The 20,124-nt window shown below is 35.2% G+C and overlaps 2 protein-coding genes across 2 annotated transcripts in view; one reads left to right on the top strand and one right to left on the bottom strand.

Moving 5' to 3' along the window:
- Nucleotides 1-456: 456 nt before the first annotated feature.
- Nucleotides 457-12,041, top strand: SLC7A9 (solute carrier family 7 member 9; the record flags this gene model as incomplete). Its single annotated transcript, XM_082319972.1, has 12 exons — nt 457-561; nt 1,794-1,941; nt 2,880-3,122; nt 3,714-3,839; nt 4,169-4,268; nt 5,931-5,975; nt 6,314-6,437; nt 8,196-8,299; nt 9,155-9,251; nt 10,084-10,233; nt 10,830-11,004; nt 11,977-12,041. The coding sequence occupies 12 exons, from the start codon at nt 457-459 to the stop codon at nt 12,039-12,041; spliced, it is 1,482 nt and encodes a 493-aa protein (XP_082176098.1).
- Nucleotides 12,042-14,586: 2,545 nt separating this feature from the next.
- TDRD12 (tudor domain containing 12) overlaps nt 14,587-20,124 on the bottom strand; it is a gene marked incomplete at both ends in the record, with an annotated part of 35,950 nt that continues 30,412 nt past the window's right edge. The window contains 6 exons of the mRNA XM_082319073.1: nt 14,587-14,669; nt 15,034-15,100; nt 15,194-15,347; nt 15,433-15,546; nt 16,504-16,558; nt 17,672-17,793. Coding sequence (XP_082175199.1) covers nt 14,587-14,669; nt 15,034-15,100; nt 15,194-15,347; nt 15,433-15,546; nt 16,504-16,558; nt 17,672-17,793 — 595 coding nt within the window. The remainder of the gene's footprint in view (nt 14,670-15,033; nt 15,101-15,193; nt 15,348-15,432; nt 15,547-16,503; nt 16,559-17,671; nt 17,794-20,124) is intronic.

Here is a 20,124-nt window from a genome sequence, read left to right as displayed (position 1 = left end):
AGGCCTAATTTAACGAAGATCAGAAAGAAGGTCTCCTAGATAAGAAAACAGACTAGCTTTTGGGAGAAAGATTAAATCTGTCTGGACCTCTGGAGGAATTCAAAGGAGGGACTAGGTATAAAACCTAGATTGTTCCTGTAAGGAGATCCTCTCAACTGAATGTAACCTGAGACAGAAGATAGGAAGACATTCACTGCCAGGTGGGTATGAGGAAAATCCACAGCAAGTCAGATGGATGAGGTGAAGCAGATGTAACACCTCTTCAGTTTAATCTCCAAGCAGGTAGCTAGATGGAAGTCCTTTGCCTATGAGCAAGTGTGTGTGTGTGTATGTTTTCTGGCAAAATTTAACTATGCTATTTTGGACACCTATCTATCAGCAAAACTCAAGCAAACATTAATATGCTAGACTGATATTTTGTTTTTATTTCCTTAGAGATTTCGACAAGTAAACCAAATGGGTGAAGGAAGTTTGAGGAAAAGAAAAGGAGAGGACAACGGAAAAGAGGACGGACAATCCATTCAGAGTCATGAACCCCAAACGATGAACCTACAAAAGGAGGCAAAAAACCTTTTTCTTTTCCCCCTTCAGTCCCCGTGCGTGTGAGGGGCTGGCAGAGGGAGGCAGCAGGGGGGTACCTGGGCACATGCATCATCGTACAAAAACTGCAACTGCATCCCAATTTAGCAGTGATATACTCATAGCTTGACGGTGTGGTTGGTTTACGTTTTAGGAAACTGCTAATTACTAAATAGCTCTGATATAAACACAATTAAGAAGTAAGAATACATATTTTTTAAGTCTTTGAATTATTTTTCTATCTGATCACTTCAAAGTTGATCATGTGAGACACTTCATAAACTTTACTGTTTCTTTCCACGTGTACTTCTCCGAGGCTGAAGAGGGCTGTTCAGCTCATTGCTTCTGAAAGTTTGTCTTTATGGCTGTGAAATAGCCACTGGTACAGAAAGACAAGTGAAAATTTGTCTCCTCCAGAAAATTACAGATGCTTTAGAAAACAGATGTGCTACTTGCTCTCAGGAGGGAGTGGAATTCCTTTTTAAATTTAAGTAACCTGGAAAAAGATTCTCTATGGGGTTTTAGTTTGGTGCCAAGAGTGGCAAAATATTGATGTTATTAGACCACCCTTAACCAACAGGAAAATTTAAGCAGTTCATGCCACTGTTTTTTTAGGAGATGCCTCAAGTTTTAGTAGTTTCATGTAACACGTATGTCCCTACAGAGTCAGAACAACATGATCTTTTCACCACTGAGCAGTATCAAGGTAATTCCTGTGCACAAATACCTGAAGCAAGGAGAGGAAAACAACTGCTTAAAGAAAAAGGGGAAAGAAAAGAAAAGAAAAAAAAAAAAAAAAAAAAAAGGACTCCATCCAAGAATGCAAATTTTTGAAGCTTAGAAAATTCAGAATTCCTCAAGTGCTCATAAAAGAATTTCAGAGTTTAATCAGAGTGGAAAGGGGATGTTCACCTGTACAAGGTTAGATTTGAGACCTACATAATCCAAAGGATGGTTTAATAAAGCAAAATACACAGGCAAAGTCCAAATAGCTGTACTTTTGGAACAGCAGGAATATGCCACAGGGGGTGTATGTATCTTGGAAAGAAAAGAGAAGAGAAACTTCATAGTTTAATATATTACTTAGTAAAAGCTATATGCTAAGAGCTGAAAAAATAAATCAGTAATGACAATTACTATAATTGTATTCAACTGAAAAGTAATTACTGAATTATTAGAAATTACTTTACCAAAATGTCTCCTTTTATTTCAAGGTGGGCCTCATCAGTGGAATCTGTATGATTGTTGGTACAATTATTGGCTCAGGTATCTTTGTTTCTCCAAAATCAGTACTTGCCAATGTTGGAGCTGTGGGTCCTTGTTTAACCATCTGGGCAGCCTGTGGAATTCTTGCGACATTAGGTAAATGAGTCAACAAAGAATCTGAATCTTTGCTTAAACCTTTGTATCTACTGTTTCTGCATACTACTCTAATTTCATAAATTGGCTAATGGCACCTAGACCAAAAATCAATCAGACGCTGATGAGCATAGTAGCATTCAGGCAAAATTTAAAATATGTGCTGTTTATAAAAGATAAATTAAGTTTTTAAAATTGTAAAGCACATTTTTAGGTCATTTTGAAAGCAAGTTTTAGTTCTTCTTACTTCATCCACTAACTGTAACACAGAGAATACTTTTCTACTTAAATCACAGGCAAAATGTGAAATTTACTGGCAGCGAGCTAGATACTTCTGCTATTTTTCCACTTGTGTAATTGTGTAAATCCAATATTCTATCATCTGAAAATTTAGCGCTAAGGACCTCAGAACATTTCAAGAAGTAAAACACAAAGGAGTTCTTTGGGCACTGTGTCAGGTACACAGCATACACAAAAAACCTTTAAGCAAAACGCCAGATACAGCAATAAATCCAGAAGTATCACTGAGCTTAGTAGACATTTTACTTCAAAATTGTGCAGCAAATCTATTTTTTTTTCCCAGTGCAGATATCACTTAGATGCTTCTTATAGTGTTGGTTTCTTAAAAAGAAATTTAGTGTAAAATCAGAATGTTTGTACCTTATTTGCTGAAGTCTTAAACACAAGTAGTAGTAAATTCTGGACTGTAACTTAGTTTCAGTATATTTTTTCCAATTGCTCAGAAATAATTAAAATTTTATTTCACAAATACAGTAAAATACACTGAAACATGAAAAATATAATGACGCATTGTATATACCCATTTATCCTTAACTTTGCTACCTATTAAAAAAAAAAAAGTATAATCTGCTCTAGCCAGTCATAGTTTAAGAAGTGCATGAACTAAATAACCAATAGTAAGTGCTTTTCTTGTTATTCAGGAGCACTTTGTTTTGCTGAGCTTGGTACAATGATCACAAAATCTGGGGGAGAATATCCTTACCTTATGGAAGCATTTGGCCCAATTCCAGCATTTTTATTTTCTTGGACAAGTTTATTCGTCACAAAACCCAGTTCATTTGCAATCATTTGCCTCAGCTTTGCGGAATATGCATCAGCTCCTTTTTATCCGGGTTGCGATCCACCCCAAGCTGTCATCAAGTGTCTTGCAGCAGCTGCCATTGGTAAGATTCCTACTTTTTTAAGAAAGAGACAAGATCTGTAATTGCATAGTGATTTCCGTTCAGCCCCCATTAATGAATGCATTTCTGCACAGTAAGACTTCAGCAGGTTAATCTTCATGAAGCCGTCCTACACTAAAAGCAACAGAAAACTTTGGAACAGAGTACAGCGAGTCCTTCCCACAATAACCAATTCAACAACATATAAAAAGACTAGGCTTAAAAATGGTTTGTTGCTAGTCTAAGTTTCTTTTATTCTTTATTAAAATAGATACAGCTGTGGAATTAATACTTACCTCTATCAGAAAAGGAAGAAAAATTGTGTAGAGATTATTTCTGTTTTTATCAGAATGCTGTGCAACATCAGTATGTATTTTTTTGTTAAATGTACTATAAAAATTTAATTAATAAAACTGTTTTTCCTATTTTAAAAGTTATCCAAACATAGTATGTTAAAAAGCTGTATGAATAGTATAGACAAACTATAGTGGGAGGAAGAAGCAGTACAATAAATAAGGAGGGGGGGGTTTAAGAGACAACTTTTCTTTCGATTCTGACAAATTTAATGCAGAAATATGAATTTATTTCTTTTAGTGATAATTACAATAGTGAATTCACTGAGTGTGAAGCTGGGAAGCTATCTCCAGAATTTTCTCACGGCTGCTAAAATGATCATTGTCACAATCATTATTGTAAGTGGAATTGTTCTCCTTGCACAAGGTAATTAAATATACTTTACTTGCAAAAATTATTTTAGCTTCTGCTATGACCATTTAAAAATCTCCCACTGAGAGAAGTGGCATAACAATAAGGCTCTTTTTATTCAGTGTTTTAGTTCCAAATCTCTTGGGAACTATGGTATTTTCTTTTAGAGAAGGGGGTGGGTGAGAAATGCAACACTACAGATCAATTAATAAAAAATTTGCATTGATTGATATTAACAGTGAGATGTTTCAAAACATGAAACAGATGTAGGAATGTTTCTTCATCTGGTGGGGATTAAAGGAATTAATTTCAACATTGATCAGTAATCTCTGTCTTATTTGCAGGAAAAACGGAAAACTTTAAGGATTCTTTCAAGGACAGTAAAATTTCTGTTAGCTCTATCAGTCTGGCATTTTATAATGGACTCTGGGCGTATGATGGATGGTAAGGTATCTTTACTAGCAGTAACGGGTGCAGTTTAACAGCCTTTAACTGGTTTACTCTCTCCTCGTACAACTCAAAGATGCTATCTGAAAAAGCTAACATCTGACTTGTTATTAAAAATCTCTTAATGAGTTCTGGTAGAACACCACCAGTTTGGTTAAAACAAAACAAAACAAAAAAACCAAACCCAAAATCTGGAAGTTACAGTTCTGATTACCCCAGCAAATTCCATTTCTTGTGAAATATGTAGCGGTGTTTGATTAGTATAGGAAGATATAAAAAAAACACATTAAGAAAAAGTTTGAAACTTGAACCTTATGAATTCTGACACTTACTCAGTTTCATTTGGAATTAATGTAAAAACACTGAAGTCTTCTTCCCCGAGCAGCTTTCAATTTTAAATCTCCAGATCTGTTTATCCATCACCATCTACTATGTTAGATTTAAGAAAAAACACTTATGTTTGAAACTGATCACAAATACGGATGGATTTAGGCTTACATATATGTTCTACATATAGCATTTATATTTAATACTCAGAGGAGTGCTTTCCAGAATTATTTTCATAAGAATGAACTTATTTACTGGCAGGAATATTTAACTTAACCTCTGCCACAGTCCAGACAATAGCTTACGTGTTTCATTTCCTGAAGCTAAAGGGAACATAGATTGGCCTAGGGCTCTGTTGGCACAAATCTAAGATCAAGGTCTGAGCCCTTAATGCTATTCTTAAATGTTCAAACTGTGAAAGTTTGCACATACATCTGCATTTTGGAAGGAATTAAGAATATAAATCTTTAATTAAGAACAAAGCAAGTCCCATTTAGATGCTTAAAACTGAATTTATATTTAAATGGATTATTCTTTCAGGTTCTATTTCCAGCTTTGAGTGTCTCAACTCAGGCATGTATGTCTGCTAATTCAGACATTCAACTAGATTTTTTAAAGAGGGCAGGGAAGCTGGTGCCTAAACAATGATTTCAATATGTAACCACCAGGCCGGCACTGACATTTGAAAATTAGCCTGTTGAACTGTAAATACCAACTCCTCACATTTTCAGAACTGGATGAGTAAAAATCTTGTTTCAATCTGGTCTACATGCTCTAGCAAATGTGAGTATTTGGAAATTATAATTCTGATAGGTGTAATCCCTAAAAAGGTTTTCATGCCAGTTTTCTAGACAATAGGACTTACAGAACTATTGTGAAACATCAGCAGACTTGCTCCAGTCCTTGCAATGGGTATGCTTGCGCTTGTATTTGAAACAACTCAGATATTGCAAAGCTTGAAGTTCAAAGGCAATCTTGTAAATTCGAGATAAATGTCTGCCAATTTTTTTTTTCTGTTATTCTGGGATATTTTATCCAAGAATAAAGACGATCTCATTTCAAAATCTTGGAGATACCTCTGAAGCTGTGAGGAGGAAAAGATAATGGAGGAAAAGAGTGAATCAAGAGGCTGACATTTGGATAAGAAGCTCACGTAGTTTTTTGTCCTGCAGTTTTGCCACTTAAAAGATTGGTTGTACCATAAGTTGGGTTTTTTTGTTTGAACTGAAAAAGTAAAAAACAATAATACAAGAAATAACACCTGACTCTATAATATATTAACATTTTAACACCTGACTGCTAGTAACATTGTATGAATGTTTTTCCTTCCAGGAATCAACTCAACTACATCACAGAAGAACTTAAAAATCCTTACAGGTAAAACTATGTCGGAAAGCAGCATTTCTAATGACAGAAATCAAACACTTAATATTTTTGTAGAAGCAGGAATGTATTTTCGTTTGGTTTTAAAAGCAATGGTTATTCAAAGTTTGAACACTAACAGATAGAGCTTATTAGCATCTATTACAGGCTTCATAAATTTGCATGAAGTTGTATTTTTCCTTTTTTAAAATCCTGATTTCCATGGCTCTACAATAAAGAAATGTAAATATACCTAAAGAGCATATGGGGAAAAGTAAGAGTCCACAGTTTACTATGACAACTCTACCAGTGATATAGCAATGCTGATGGAGTCTTACTTTTGCATTCTTTAGAAATCTACCGCTATCTATAATTATTGGAATCCCCTTGGTTACAGTTTGTTACGTTCTGATAAACATTTCATATTTCACCGTAATGACTTCAACAGAACTCCTGCAGTCCCAGGCAGTTGCTGTGGTAAGCCACTTTATTTTGTAATAGAGCATCTGAAGAAGGCTGTGTGCATTAAAGTCCTGAGCAAAAAGGAACCTGTAATTTTTCTTAAGATACAATTAACTTGTGTCTCAGCTGTCAGTGTCACCTTTTTCCCCATTATCTACTGTCATTTCTTAATCTAAAATTTATTTCAGTAATGCTTAATTTGAACAGTAGTTCTGTCATATCCCAATGGGGGGGAAAAAAAAAAAACCAAACCAAAAAGGCAAGCAGAAGTAATGCAGCCTTCAGCTACAGCTCAGAGGTTGACTGTTTCCCATAAGCACCAAAAAGACGGAAGGAAAAAATAACACCTGACTGCTGCTCTGCCTTTTTCAGTGTTTCCAGTACTTCCGAGAAACAAGCACATGCAAAATGACAGTAGATCAAAGTTTGTCATTCTGGAGATAACAGCAAGTAGTCCATAATTCGCTTCCTCCTTACTCTTGCTTTTTTCCTTAACAAAGCTAAGGAATATCCTTTTTACATTATTGCAAGACATACTATTACAGACAAAATTAAAGTTTATATAAATTTCTAAAATCTTAACAAACACATCTGTCCCTTCAGTTGCACTTGGTAAATTTTCCATGGGAGACAACTGAGAGAGGTCATGCAGCAATTTTTCCTAATGTTAGTTTTTGGGGAAAACAAACAGTATGTGACATGCACGCAAAATGCAGTGTAGCACAGTGAAGAAGTACACTAATGTAGAAATACTTAAAAATGTTAAAAAAATATAATCTTTTAAAATTGATAACTTCAGTGCATTACAGCGTCTTGTTGGCACCAAGAGGTACAGCAACGTATATCAAGTTATATCTTGTTTAAGAACTAGTCCTCTTCAGTATGCCACTAAATTTACAATCCTGTGAACAACGCACATCAGCTAGCACTAAACTCAGAGTAAATTAACAACGGGATCTCCGAACTGCCACTGAGCAGTACAAAAGCAGCACAGCAAACAGCAAAAGGAGTGCACTGTATAGAGAGGTCTAGACATCTGTAAATAGACTTCTTGCTTAGCACTGATGAGTGTCCTACTCCTGGACAAAGAAACAACACTGATGTTACACTTGCGCAAAACCAGAACTCTTTATGCTTGGCTTACTAGAAAGAGTTAATCACCCCCAACTAAAAACCCAAAACCTACTTGTCCAAAAAGTTTGAATTCAAATTAATTTTCAGTAGATCAGTGCACCTACATTAAATCTAATCAATCCTGCAGTAACAACTAACATACCATGGCACAGGTAAAAACTGAGTGTAGTGAAAAACCTCAGCGAGCTTGTCCTTTACTTGTTTGCCCGCAAGGCCTAGATTGTCATGCTGTCGCTACTAGTGTTACTCCTTTTATTAGGCTGAAACCAGCTCGTGTATGCGTGGCTCTCTGCTGCAATGCTATCTTTCTTTTTGTTTTGCAGACACATCCCCAAACCAGGTGTCTTTAACAGAATTTAATTTCCCTGTATTATTTACATGTCTCCCAATGTTTCCTACAGATGCTGCATTTCAAACGACACCAATACTCCACTCTTTATAGAGTGGCTCATTAATTAATCCAAGTCTTCATTTAGAAAAGCATTCTTTAATAACTTCACAAAATATACAACATATGTCTTTATTGGTAATATACCTTAGATACCCATTTACCATACTTTTAAAGAGGCTCCAACATTACTGAATATACCAAATGGTAGTTAAAATGACCAAGTGATTCATTTTAATCCCATATCCCAGACATTTGGAGATAGAGTCCTTTACCCAGCCTCTTGGATAGTTCCTCTCTTTGTGGCCTTTTCTACAATTGGATCTGCCAATGGGACCTGTTTTACTGCAGGCAGGTAAGCTCCCATTCTAAGTATCTTAAAATGAAAGTTTTTAAAGGATGGAAATATTTATGTATGCATTTACGTATCTATACACATACAGAGATTCTTCTGATCCAAATGTACAAAATGTAATTACAAAGTACCTGCAAATCCATCTACTGTTTAATTTTCAAAAAGAAGCAGTGGCTATGCAGGTTTGCAAAATTAGAAAATAAGGTCTCTCAATCTCAATTCAAAGCAGGTAGAGCACAAGAGGTTTTTTTCACCTCTCATCAAGTTTAAAGCTAAAGAATTAAACAGTTAAAAAAATTACCAGTAAGTACATGACTACACCAGTAATGATAAAAATAAGAATTGGAAAGAGAACCTATTCCTTTCTATCAATTGTTCAACGCTTCCGTTTACTATTTAAAAATATTTTAAATTTCAAATCCATCTGAATATGATAGGGCTGTAAAGAGCAATTTTTTTGACAGAAGGTTGTCAACATAGCTTTATAATATGAAGCAAATTAAAAATGAAATATTAAAAGGGACACAGTAGCTAACATTTTTTTCCAACATAATTTTAAATTAAATGTACAAACTAATGATTCTGAAATTAGTTTTGAGTTCACTACTTTACTACTGGTTCAGAATTAGTTTCAAGTTCACTGCTTTAATACTGGTTATTTCCCATATTTCAGTCTACTATAATATTCCTTAAATCCCACTGCATATCAAAGGAAATACTGATGAAATTATAGTCAGATGTAGCCACACAATAAAACAAACCTGAAAATGGTACTAATTTTTTTTTTTTTTTTAATAATGCCATTTGAAGTCTAGGTGCCACACTAACTAGACTGCCTTGTTTTTGTTTTGCCAGACTTGTTTATGTTGCAGGTCGTGAAGGGCACATGTTAAAGGTGCTATCTTACATTAGCGTTAAGCGTTTAACACCAGCACCTGCTATCATATTTTACGTAAGTATATATTCTAAGTACAGAAAAACTATCAACAAAAATTCTCAAATAATACACGCTTTCATTTCATTTCATTCAAGAAATTACTATTTCTTACCAGCAGTCTTGACGCATATCTTTGACTATCTAGACAAGAAAATTGCTAAAAACACATTAGGAAAAGACTATATAAAAACCCCCCAATTTCTCAATTTGAACAGTTTCATTCTAGAACTAGATTTTAAAATCAAAATGTTTAAGAATCCACAGCATGAAAACAAAATAAAAAAGTTAAGTGAATGGTTAGTATTAGGCAAATCCTTTATTTCACAGGATGCCTGAAAGAAAGCTGTCACTACCCTATTTTCTCCCTGTAAGAATGCATTTACATCTCACTAAAACCAATTCTATTCAGCAATACATTTTAAAATAAACCTAGAATATCTTGTTATTTTAATAGATTTTACCCATTTATCTTATCTTCACGGTAAAACAAGATAAATTCAAAATTCAATTGCTCTGTCAACTCCCAGTAACTTTAGTAACCTAAAAATATATTTAGTATCTTCACTTCCTCCAAGATACACACTCAACAACAAAAACGGATTAACGCATACAAATTTTAAGTCTTTTGACTTAAAATGGAATTAAGATTGCACACAAAAATAAACACATGTTGACAGGATGTGGACACTAAAGGTGCTGCAATACACTTACACTCACACTCTTGCTTAAACAGCAAAAGCATTCACAGATCACCCGAACACCGTAAACATACGCCCATACTGACACAGAAGTAAAAATTCAGCCTTCTTTTATAATAGACTATACTAATTTTTGTTTTCATTTTTAGGGGGCCATTGCTATTATTTATATTATCCCTGGTGACATTAACACACTCATAAATTATTTTAGTTTCGCAGTCTGGGTGTTTTATGGTTTAACCATACTTGCACTCATTGTCATGAGGTTTACGAGAAAGGAACTCAGGAGACCAATCAGGGTAAGTTCAGCATTCAGCATGGCTTTTCCTCCTCCCGTGAATACTGAAACACAAACTCCTCCTAAATATTTGGATATTTAAACAACATCCTCAGGCAGACTCCTCCTTGGGTCCCGTCCCCCCCCCCTTACATGAAACCTAGCCATTTATTTGTAGTTCTCTTTGTTCCAGTTTTGCACTAGGTTAAAGCTTTTAAGGACAGGGAAAAGATTACACAATGTTTATTTTTACTTGCACAGACCACGGGCACAAGCCAGATTTTCAGGGATGGGAAACTGCAGTCAACAGACTACCACTGAAAGAGTATCCAAAATAAGACCCCACATCATTGCACTGGAGTCAGGTCCCAGATTCATCAAAATGCAGAAGTTTTACACTGTAATTTGCAATATAGACAGAGAGATCTTGGTCAATGATTTAGCAGAAGAGTTTTCCCTATCCATATTCTTGCTACTCTTTCAATTGCCCCATCTAATTCCAGAAATTTTAAAAGCAAAAACTGCATAAGGCAAAGAAAATATTCTTCTTTTGTATATGCAACTTCTGTAAGAACAGCAAAAGAATGAACAAGTAATTTTGTGCTTTGTATCTTGCAGATACCCATCATCATTCCAGTCATAGTGACATTAGTCTCCATTTTACTGGTACTGGCGCCAATCATCAGTGCACCTGAACTGGCCTATTTGTACTGTGTTTTATTTATACTTAGTGGACTTATATTTTATGTACTTTTTGTTCATTTTAAATTCAGCTGGCCCCGAAAAATATCAAGTAAGTATACCTCAGGCAGCCAGCTCCAAATTCAACAGAATATTGCTAAGCTTTAGATTAAAGTAATTACCATAATGAAGCTCATTGTACGGTCCATCCCATCTAAATCATGAGTGGGGCGTGGAAGGAGGCAATCTTCCAGACATATAGTGAGGGGCATATAGTAAGCTTTACTAAATATTGTATTTTACTCCTTCCTGAGGAAAAAAAAAAAAAAATGCCAGACTTCAGGAAAAATGAAACTTAATTCATAAAAAAGCAATACATCACTGTAGTAGTACGGAGAAACTGACTTCTAAAATGAACAGAAATATTTTATCTGGAAAGTTAGTTTTTTAGGTTGTTCATATTTCAAAACATTGCTTTAGCCATTAACTAAAGATTAGCAGACATACATTCTTATGCCACAAAATAATCTGCTTTTAGCTCAGGTTATCAGTTTTGCTGTACTTACTAAAGAAAATGTTAACAGCATTAAGACCAAAATTAATCACAGTGCTGCTGAGTAAAGTGAAAGCTGCAAGAACTCAGTCTGACCATTCATAAAATGATTTTGCATAGTCTCAAGAGAAACTCTTTGCAGCTATCTCAGGGAAAACAGGATACACAGATATTATTAAAAGGGAAAATGGATCCAGCTGAAGAGGACAGAATAAGTGGTTCTACACACATTAAAAAAAAAAAATCCATCACCTGTCTCTCCTGCTCCTTGGGATTATTAAATATTAAGTAATTATGCAATTAACAGCACTGAACTCAAAGCAAGTTTAGAAACCCTGGAATGTTGTAGCTGGGATCTTAAGATTGCTTTTATTCCCCATCCCTTATTTTTTAAGTTTGAGAGATGAATACAGAAAATACAGATAACTACTCACAAGGATAATTTTCTCACTTAAAAAAAATAGTGTAAGTCTGAACAGAAATACTGTTCTCTCATAAAGCCTCTAACAATAACTTTTTTCCCCCCCTCAGAGTGCATCACTATGCACCTTCAGATGCTTTTGGAAGTTGTTCCAGCAGAGGAAGTTACTGAATAAAACATTTTATATGTACCAGCTTGTTTTAAAGTGCTGTACTGGTTGAAGGAGATTCAATTTAGTTTGGCACACATTTATACCTTCGAAGTTGTTATGTTCATACTGGTGTATTATTTTTGCAACACTTTAGTACTTGAAAAATGTTAAATATATAAGAATAAAAGATTTCTGAGCCAGATTACAGCATCCAGCAGAGATGTTTTCATTGTTTGCCAATATGTTACAATATCTTGTTTTCTGCATTAAAATTACTCAAAATAAACAAGAGGAACTTTTCCATTATGAAGATGGCAAAACTTACCAGCAACACTATCAAGATGCTTTTGATCACGCTGCTGAAAGAACAAAGCAGCTATCATTTACAACATCACATTCAACAGGCCACACAGAAAGCACAGAAATAAAGTAAAACCAGAAATTGAGAATGCAGTTAGTCTCAGACCAAATACTAGCTATCAAAAAATTAAAGACTGAGGAAGTAGGAATCAAGTAAAAATGGAAAAGCACAGTTGACAGGAAGAGGCGAGGCAGGTTTTTGGTTGGGTTTTTTTTGTTTTGTTTTGTTTTTTTTTAATTAAAAAAAGATAATCAAAGCTTAATTTCTCAGGTATCTGTGTTTTCTCCAACACCATCCAAATTATAGAACAGTGAGTAACTGCCACAGAAATTATCCTCAGCACGAATGTGACTTTACAGAGGTAACTTCACCATCCTAGATAGGCTCCATTTGGTAGCTGATGAAAAGAAAATATAAAAAATAGATACTACATTAACATACAGATGCAAGCAACTTTTACTCCACAGAAAAGCTTTTCCTCATGAAGACCCTGATCAAAAATTGCCTGAGGCCAAGAGAATATTCTTGGAACGTACTGCTACATTCTTCACACTGTTCTTTATAAAACGGCTCTTGGCAGCTGCTAAGAATGGATGGGTAAAACCAGCTTTTGCTTCTATCTATAAGGTGTCTTACTTTTCAAATAAAAATTACAGATAATTTATGTCTATTAAATAACCCACTAATTTATCTACCAGCAGAAAAAATCACCTTACATTCTATTTAGATAGCAGACAAGTCAAAGAACAAAACACACGAAGGAAAACATCCTGCCCCATCACTCTTTTTTTTTTTTTTTTCCAATTAGGTGATTTGACAGTCTTCTGTTTGCATCACAATGGAGAGCAAGACCAAAATACAGTTAAATAACTTACTTCCTTAAGTACTTTTACAGCAATTACAGCTTTGCAGGTACCTGTACTCAGGTGCAGGTTATAATTAAGCTCAGTTGTAGTCAGGTTCCTAACAGCACTAATTTTTTTAACCATACATTAACAATTACAACTGTTTCTGTCACATCGCAGGCAGTTTTCCACTGGCATCATCCATATTCTTAAATATTCAGCAAGAAGCAGCTTTATTATATGCTAATACTAGAAAAACTGTAGCTGTCAGCGTAAACATATTAATATCCATATAAAGTCCTTCTCCTATTGTTGAAGTAAAGGCATGCCAATGTTTCTTGAAAGAATAATCCCCAGCAAGCAAGTATATTCTTCCTGGTCAAGAATACAACAAAATTTTAGGCTTCTTAAAATAAATATGTAAAGTTAAGTCTCTATTCTAAATCACCATATAACTACATTGGGGAAACTAGTGTGCTTTAAAATCTACAGATGCAAGGAGATCTATACCAGATTCATTTATTATAAATATCTTTTACACTATCACTTCACTGCACGATGTTCCGGATGTGCAAAAATGTAACAGAGAAAAATTATTTACTGAAAGATAGTATAGTAAAAGGCAAAGCCTTAGGACTAAACAGACAAGATTTTATTGTTCATTTACAAAGGCGAAGAGAGTTTTAGATAAATGAGAGGGAATAAGAGCATTCATGAAAACTGAAAACGTCAAACTCAAAACAGTACTGAATCTACTATCACAGTGGTTGTTCCACAGAAGCTGTACAGCAGTTAGTTACTACAGTGAGCTGTACTGTACAATATTTCATACCAAGTCAACATATTTCCAATCAAGTAACAAAAATTGCTTGATGCAGAACGGATAAATGTGATGACCGCCAACAAACTGATACTGTACGAATATGAGGGATATGGCAGAAACACAATTGACAGATCATCAGCATTTGTGAAACTTCAAAAATTACCAACTATTGCTAACACAGCAAATTCACTCAGATGAGTAAACTAGAAGCTCTGTAATTACTAATAAATTCAACTGCTTCATAACCCAAACTTCAGATTTTACTGTTTGGACAGCACACATACATATGTGCACATCATCATTAAAGCAAATAATTTTAAAGTGAAGGCAATGGAAAACACACATAATGTTCTTCTATGGAGTATTTCTTCAGATTCTCAGTACCCAAAGGAAAGAACTTTGTCCACTATTTCCCTCTTAAAATTAAGGACAGTTCTGCAACCTGTATGCTTAGTTTTATCAATTTCAGTGGAAATAATCATGGAAGAGACACTATTTTGAAGCATAATTCTTATCAGAGGAAAAAGATTTGTCTCCAAATTACTCATCACTTTCTGTTCCACTGTCTTCAGAGGAGTCAACCAATTCTTCGGTTGCAGCAGTGCAATACAATTTTTTGGTACCTAGTAGTAATTAACAAAGTGTAACATTTATAAAACAAGAAAAAGCAAGAGCTTCAGAACAAATATATAGTAGGTATTAAAACAAAACAAAACCCAAAACAACAAAAACCCCACACTTTAGACTACAAACTACACCAAAACACTAAAAACTACTTCAAACTGTTCTTTGTCTGTGCTATTCCAATAGAAAAATACCCTGCTGCCTACAGTTTGCTATTAAAGGGCCTCTCATTTGTTTTCAGAGAATTTCAGCAAGCCAGCTAAGTGTCACATATCTGAAATGAGTATTTCAGATACAGCGTATGCAAAAATGAGGATGCTAGTCATTTCATGCATTATAAACACCGACTCGTTCATTCCTTACCAACTGGAAAAGGGCTTTTATCTTCAAAATCTTCCCAGTGTTCAAAATCAAAAGACACATGAGGATTCTGTTGACAAAAACATTTTTTGAAATATCTGCACTGATGCACAGTGAATACGTTCAGAACATTCAACAATTCTCAAATTAATTTCCACTTCACCTTGTTCTTCAGTAATTTGCACCACGCTCCTTTTTTCTCTTTCACAAGAACAATAATAGCCTCTTTATCCTTAATCACATATGTAGACTTTTCTGCAAGTATATATTGATGCAGCTCCATGTCAGCCAAATAAAATTTGTCTCCTGAACAAGCACTACATCATAAAGAAGTTTAGAACAGTTAAATGTAAGCTGACAGTCAAACATTGTGTTTATTATATTTGAACTTCATAAACCTACCTGAAAACCACCTTCTCCTTAGCGAACTCACATTTACAGTCAGCTACACTTGCTATTTTTACCTTCACTGTAACAGTCTCTTCGTTTTGAAACCATTTTATTTCTGGATAAAAGCTAAAATAAAGAAAGTTTAATTGGATTTTTTCCAAAATAAAAAACAACCAAGTTTTAGACAAGCTGTCTCACATACAGCCAGAATTTTCCCATTAGGTTACAATCAGCTGAGTTTCAGCATCTGTAGGTGTACTCAACCATAATAATTTGGCACTGAATAGCAGTGTCAGGAGAGCATGTGATAGGATGTCAGCCAAGCTTGCTACAAAAGCACTGTGATCTCAGTCTTTGCAGGGGAACATCTACTAGTTCAAGGGGGAAGGAAAAAAGGAAAAGGGGGGGGGGGGGGGAGGGGAAGGAAAAAGGGGGGAGGGAGGAAAAAAGGAAAAAGGGGGGAGGGAGGAAAAAAGGAAAAAGGGGGGAGGGAGGAAAAAAGGAAAAAGGGGAGGAAGGGCTATAATTTTGTGTTGCAGACACCTTATCAAAATAAAATCAGATTTCTCCCCCCCCCCCAAGAACAGAAGCACATTAAGGGGAGAGACGCAAAATTGATTAATCTCATTAAATACCAATACTCAGAGACAGAAGGGTAGGAGCTACAATTTAGACCTCAAATAGGACAGCCTTTGGTTAAAACATAATCCAGACGAGTGTGAGTCAGAGCTGCTATTTTATACCTGTGGACTGAGCTGAAAAAGTGTTTGTTTTCATTTACTTCCTACTACTATGGTGTCTAATCAAAGATTACGTAATTTCAACGGATAAAGTTAGCTTCCAGGAGTAAGCAAAAGAACAATTTAAATTACTTAACGGATTCACAAGATGATGTGTGTATGTACATATACATCTTACAGCAACAGTAATCTCTCAAGTTCAACAGCGACGTTACAGAATACTTCTACCTGTATTATACCCATTTACTCACAAAACAGATAATCTCAGTAAGGATGACTGTCCTGTTTGGCAGTTCATATTAAAAAAGCAAGCATGGGAACAAATCGCTCTGAATTTGTGTACCATTTACGCTGATGCAGGGTAGAGTCTTCTGCTTCCTTAGTTTGAGCTACACCATCTAAAAATAAGAAATCCAGAAAGATATTTTATATTTATCTATACTACAGAAACCAGATACTTCCAGAATATCCCAGTACCATCATAAAAATAACTTGCTAGCAATCAAAATACTACTGCAAGACTATATTTGGCATTTATATTGGGTACTTCTATTTTGAAAGATTTCATAAAGTTAGTAATTCAACAGAAAGTTTTAACTAAAAAGCATATTATAGTTGGTATAAGAAAAAAAACAAACAAAGCAAAAAAACCAAAAACAAACCACCACACCAAAAATGCACAGTTTTCCAGGTCAGGTAAAGGTTTTTCCAGTTTCAAGACATTATTTATTTGAAACCTGAAACATGTAATTTTAGAAATTGACTAAGAGTTTCAGGGATGAAAGAACTAACATTGATGTCACCATCACAGCTTGAAACATGGCATTACAGTCAGTCTACTACACCAGGAAAAAAAAAAAAGTCTTCTATGATAAGCACTCCAAGATATTATCTGACTTTTGTCTGCTGCAACTTTTTAATTACTCAGCTTTCATTGCTCCAAACTCACATGCCAACTGCTGCCACATCATCCTCTGTCCCACTTCTATGACTGACAAAGCCATGTGCTTTTAAGCCTCTACTGACTGAATACCACATCCTTGAGCATTAGATTAAAAAGAAAAAAAAAAAAAGGGGGTGGGGGAAGCCATTTTTACCCCCATGAATCTCAGAAAAAAAAAATAAACCTCCCAGAGAACAATGCTGTTATTCACCTCATATTTCAAGAGATTTCAACTTCCTTAAACCCTATGGCTTTTGACAGCAAAATGCTCGTCCTCTCTACAGGAGAGATTTCCTGCTCACATATTCCATTCAGAGCCAAACAATTCTGAGTCTCTCAAGGACAGAATACTTCCCAAATAGTAATACAGCTGTATTAAAATGCCTTACTCTCACAGCATCTCCAGGCTGCTAACTGTACGGTATTTGTGGCTTATTGTAAATATTAGCTATATGGTGCTATTCTGTATACTCAAAGAAGTCTGCATTTGGTAAAATAACTTTTAGGTTGACCCTTAAGCACTTAACTTTAAAGTTTTAAAATTTTTGGAAATTATGAAAAGGTTTACCACATGGATGATTCCCCAAAATAATTTCAGAGGAATTACAGTTGTCAGTAGAATTTTCTCGTATTGACATATTCTGTGGACTGGACTCATTCTCTGGACCAGCTGTATCTTCCTTTATGCTTCTGAACACAGAAAAAGACATTTTTAAAAGAAAGGGTTTAAATATGTTTAATATTTAAAGGATTCCTAATCCTAGTTACCGCTAACCTAATCACAGCAGTGCATAATTTTTGAAACAGAGTCATCTGTCCAAATGAAAAATACTTTCTTCCACTACCTTCAAACACCTAGTGGCATAAGACGACTGAATCCAGTCTAGTAAGCCATCACCTAATATTTCAGACTGCATAAATAAATACTAACTTTTAAATTAATCCATATTGAAGATTTAGTATTAAACACCTACGCAGTCATCTTTGTTCAGAATTGACACAGCTTACCTTAATTACTTCGGAGGTAGACTAGTAAGACCAAAGTAATTTTAATCATAAATGAGAGATACCTTTAACCACTTCCACCTTTAAAAAATGCTTATCATCTTTTCCAAATAATTCCAACTAAGCAATTCTTTGAGGCTAGGTAAAATACAGCACAGCATGTTCAACTTATAGTATTTTTTAGAAACTATTTCTGAGTTATGTACTTGAAGGAATCAAACGCTTTTTTAAAAGTCAAGTCTCCTATGATTTACTGAATAGCTTTGGAAAGCCGAAGTCTAAGAGAATCTAATCTTACCTTAAAGCAACCAAGGTTCTACAAAAATATTTAGTTATTCGCACACCACACAGAAACCCTAAAAACAGCCACCAAGCAAGGAGGTACCATAGAAGCTGAAGGAGGACTTGAAAGGTAGGGGGCTGAAAACTGGGCAAATAGAGTATGAAGTTAGACAAAAGCTTTGTATATGAAGTCTGCAACGAAGCACGCGAAATCAACACAACCAACGTGTAACTGCATATTCTGCCACAAGAAGATATTCCTGAAGAGAAAAAAAAAAAAAAAATAAAAAATCCACAAACCACCACACAACCCACTTTTGAACCTAGGCCTAGTACCTCTCCAACTGTGGAAACACTTGCAGGGAAGGACAGCCTGTGTTTCTCGAACACCATCCATTAATCAGGACTGACTGGAGCATTTAGCAAGTCTTCATGGGATGATATCCAAAGATCACATAAAGAGAGTTTGAAGGATCTAGTGCTTTGGTTGTTCATTTATTGAACAGTCAACAAGACAGTAAATTAGAGAGATGCCTATGCATTAGAGATGGGCCACAACCTCCTCCATCATCATCAAAAAGGTCTGGAGAGAAGGCCCAGAGACCGAGTGGCTTTATTCATAACTGCTGGATTATACCAAAGCAAGCATACTGCTTGTATCCATAGACCATGTCATCTTGGAGATGACAATGTGAGCCATTTTCTTTGCAGGACAAAAATGCTTCTTAAGGCAATTAAGACTGAACTCGATCTTGCTGACAAGTACTGTTTACAAAAAGCCTTCAAAGAATCAACAGTGCAAACGCTGTTCTCAAATACTGATTTTTAAAGTTGAACAAAATATAGCAAAACCCAAATCCTTTGGTTAAGATTAAATTCTAATACAGTTCTAGCCAGAAATGCAGGAACCTTAATCTAAGATGGAAATGAACTACGGAGAGGGTTAGGCTTCCTCATCTTGTTGACTGGCTAAGTCACAGAAACAACAGCCTTAATTAACATGCCCAACCCTGAAACAACACATACAGTGCCCATGCTGGTATTCCAGGGACCTTTTTTTGTTTATGTAGCAATATTTACTCTCTGAAAGAAAATATTTGAGATTTCTCTCTTCCTTGTAAATATTAAAAAACCCCTTGGTTGGTCAGACAAAAGCATTTCAGTTTTATTTTCAGTGATGGCTTTCCAAACTGAAGAATAAGTAGCTAAAGAAACTCCTGAACAAGGCGCCACACAGAGGCCAGAAGGAAAAAGCTACAGATGTCTTGCTCATAAGCATTTTAAATCTAGGGTCCTAGGATCTGGGACAGACCACAGTGAGATGTGCCCTTCCACCTTATACAGTATCTATTCAGTTCTAAAAGTTTACAAGGCAAGGAAAAAATGTACAGTGCTGTTACTGCAAAAACCATCACGTTGCCATATTCACTAAGTGTATGGCCCTAATCCTTTTAAAGTAAACTGTTTAAACTTTCCAGCCTGATCTCTGCAGTTGTACAAACACTAACAATAAGCTCTACTGTACTGACTGGTAAGCATTCAAAAAAGCCGCTGATCATAATAAAAGATAACAGAATTCGAATTCAAATTCCATATTTTTATGATTAACTTGACCATCTGCATCAAATACTAGTTTAACATTTTCTAGAATTGATATTTTTCTTTCCATGATGATTTTGTGGCTAAAGAATAGTTAAAGGAAAGCAGACATAACACTTTTGTCTCTGTGTTTAA

This window comes from Platalea leucorodia (genome assembly GCF_965183815.1).
Source record: "Platalea leucorodia genome assembly, chromosome: 8".
Classification (NCBI taxonomy): Eukaryota; Metazoa; Chordata; class Aves; order Pelecaniformes; family Threskiornithidae; genus Platalea; species Platalea leucorodia.
Note: the sequence above shows the minus strand (reverse complement) of the source record. Positions and strands in the feature narration are given on the sequence as shown.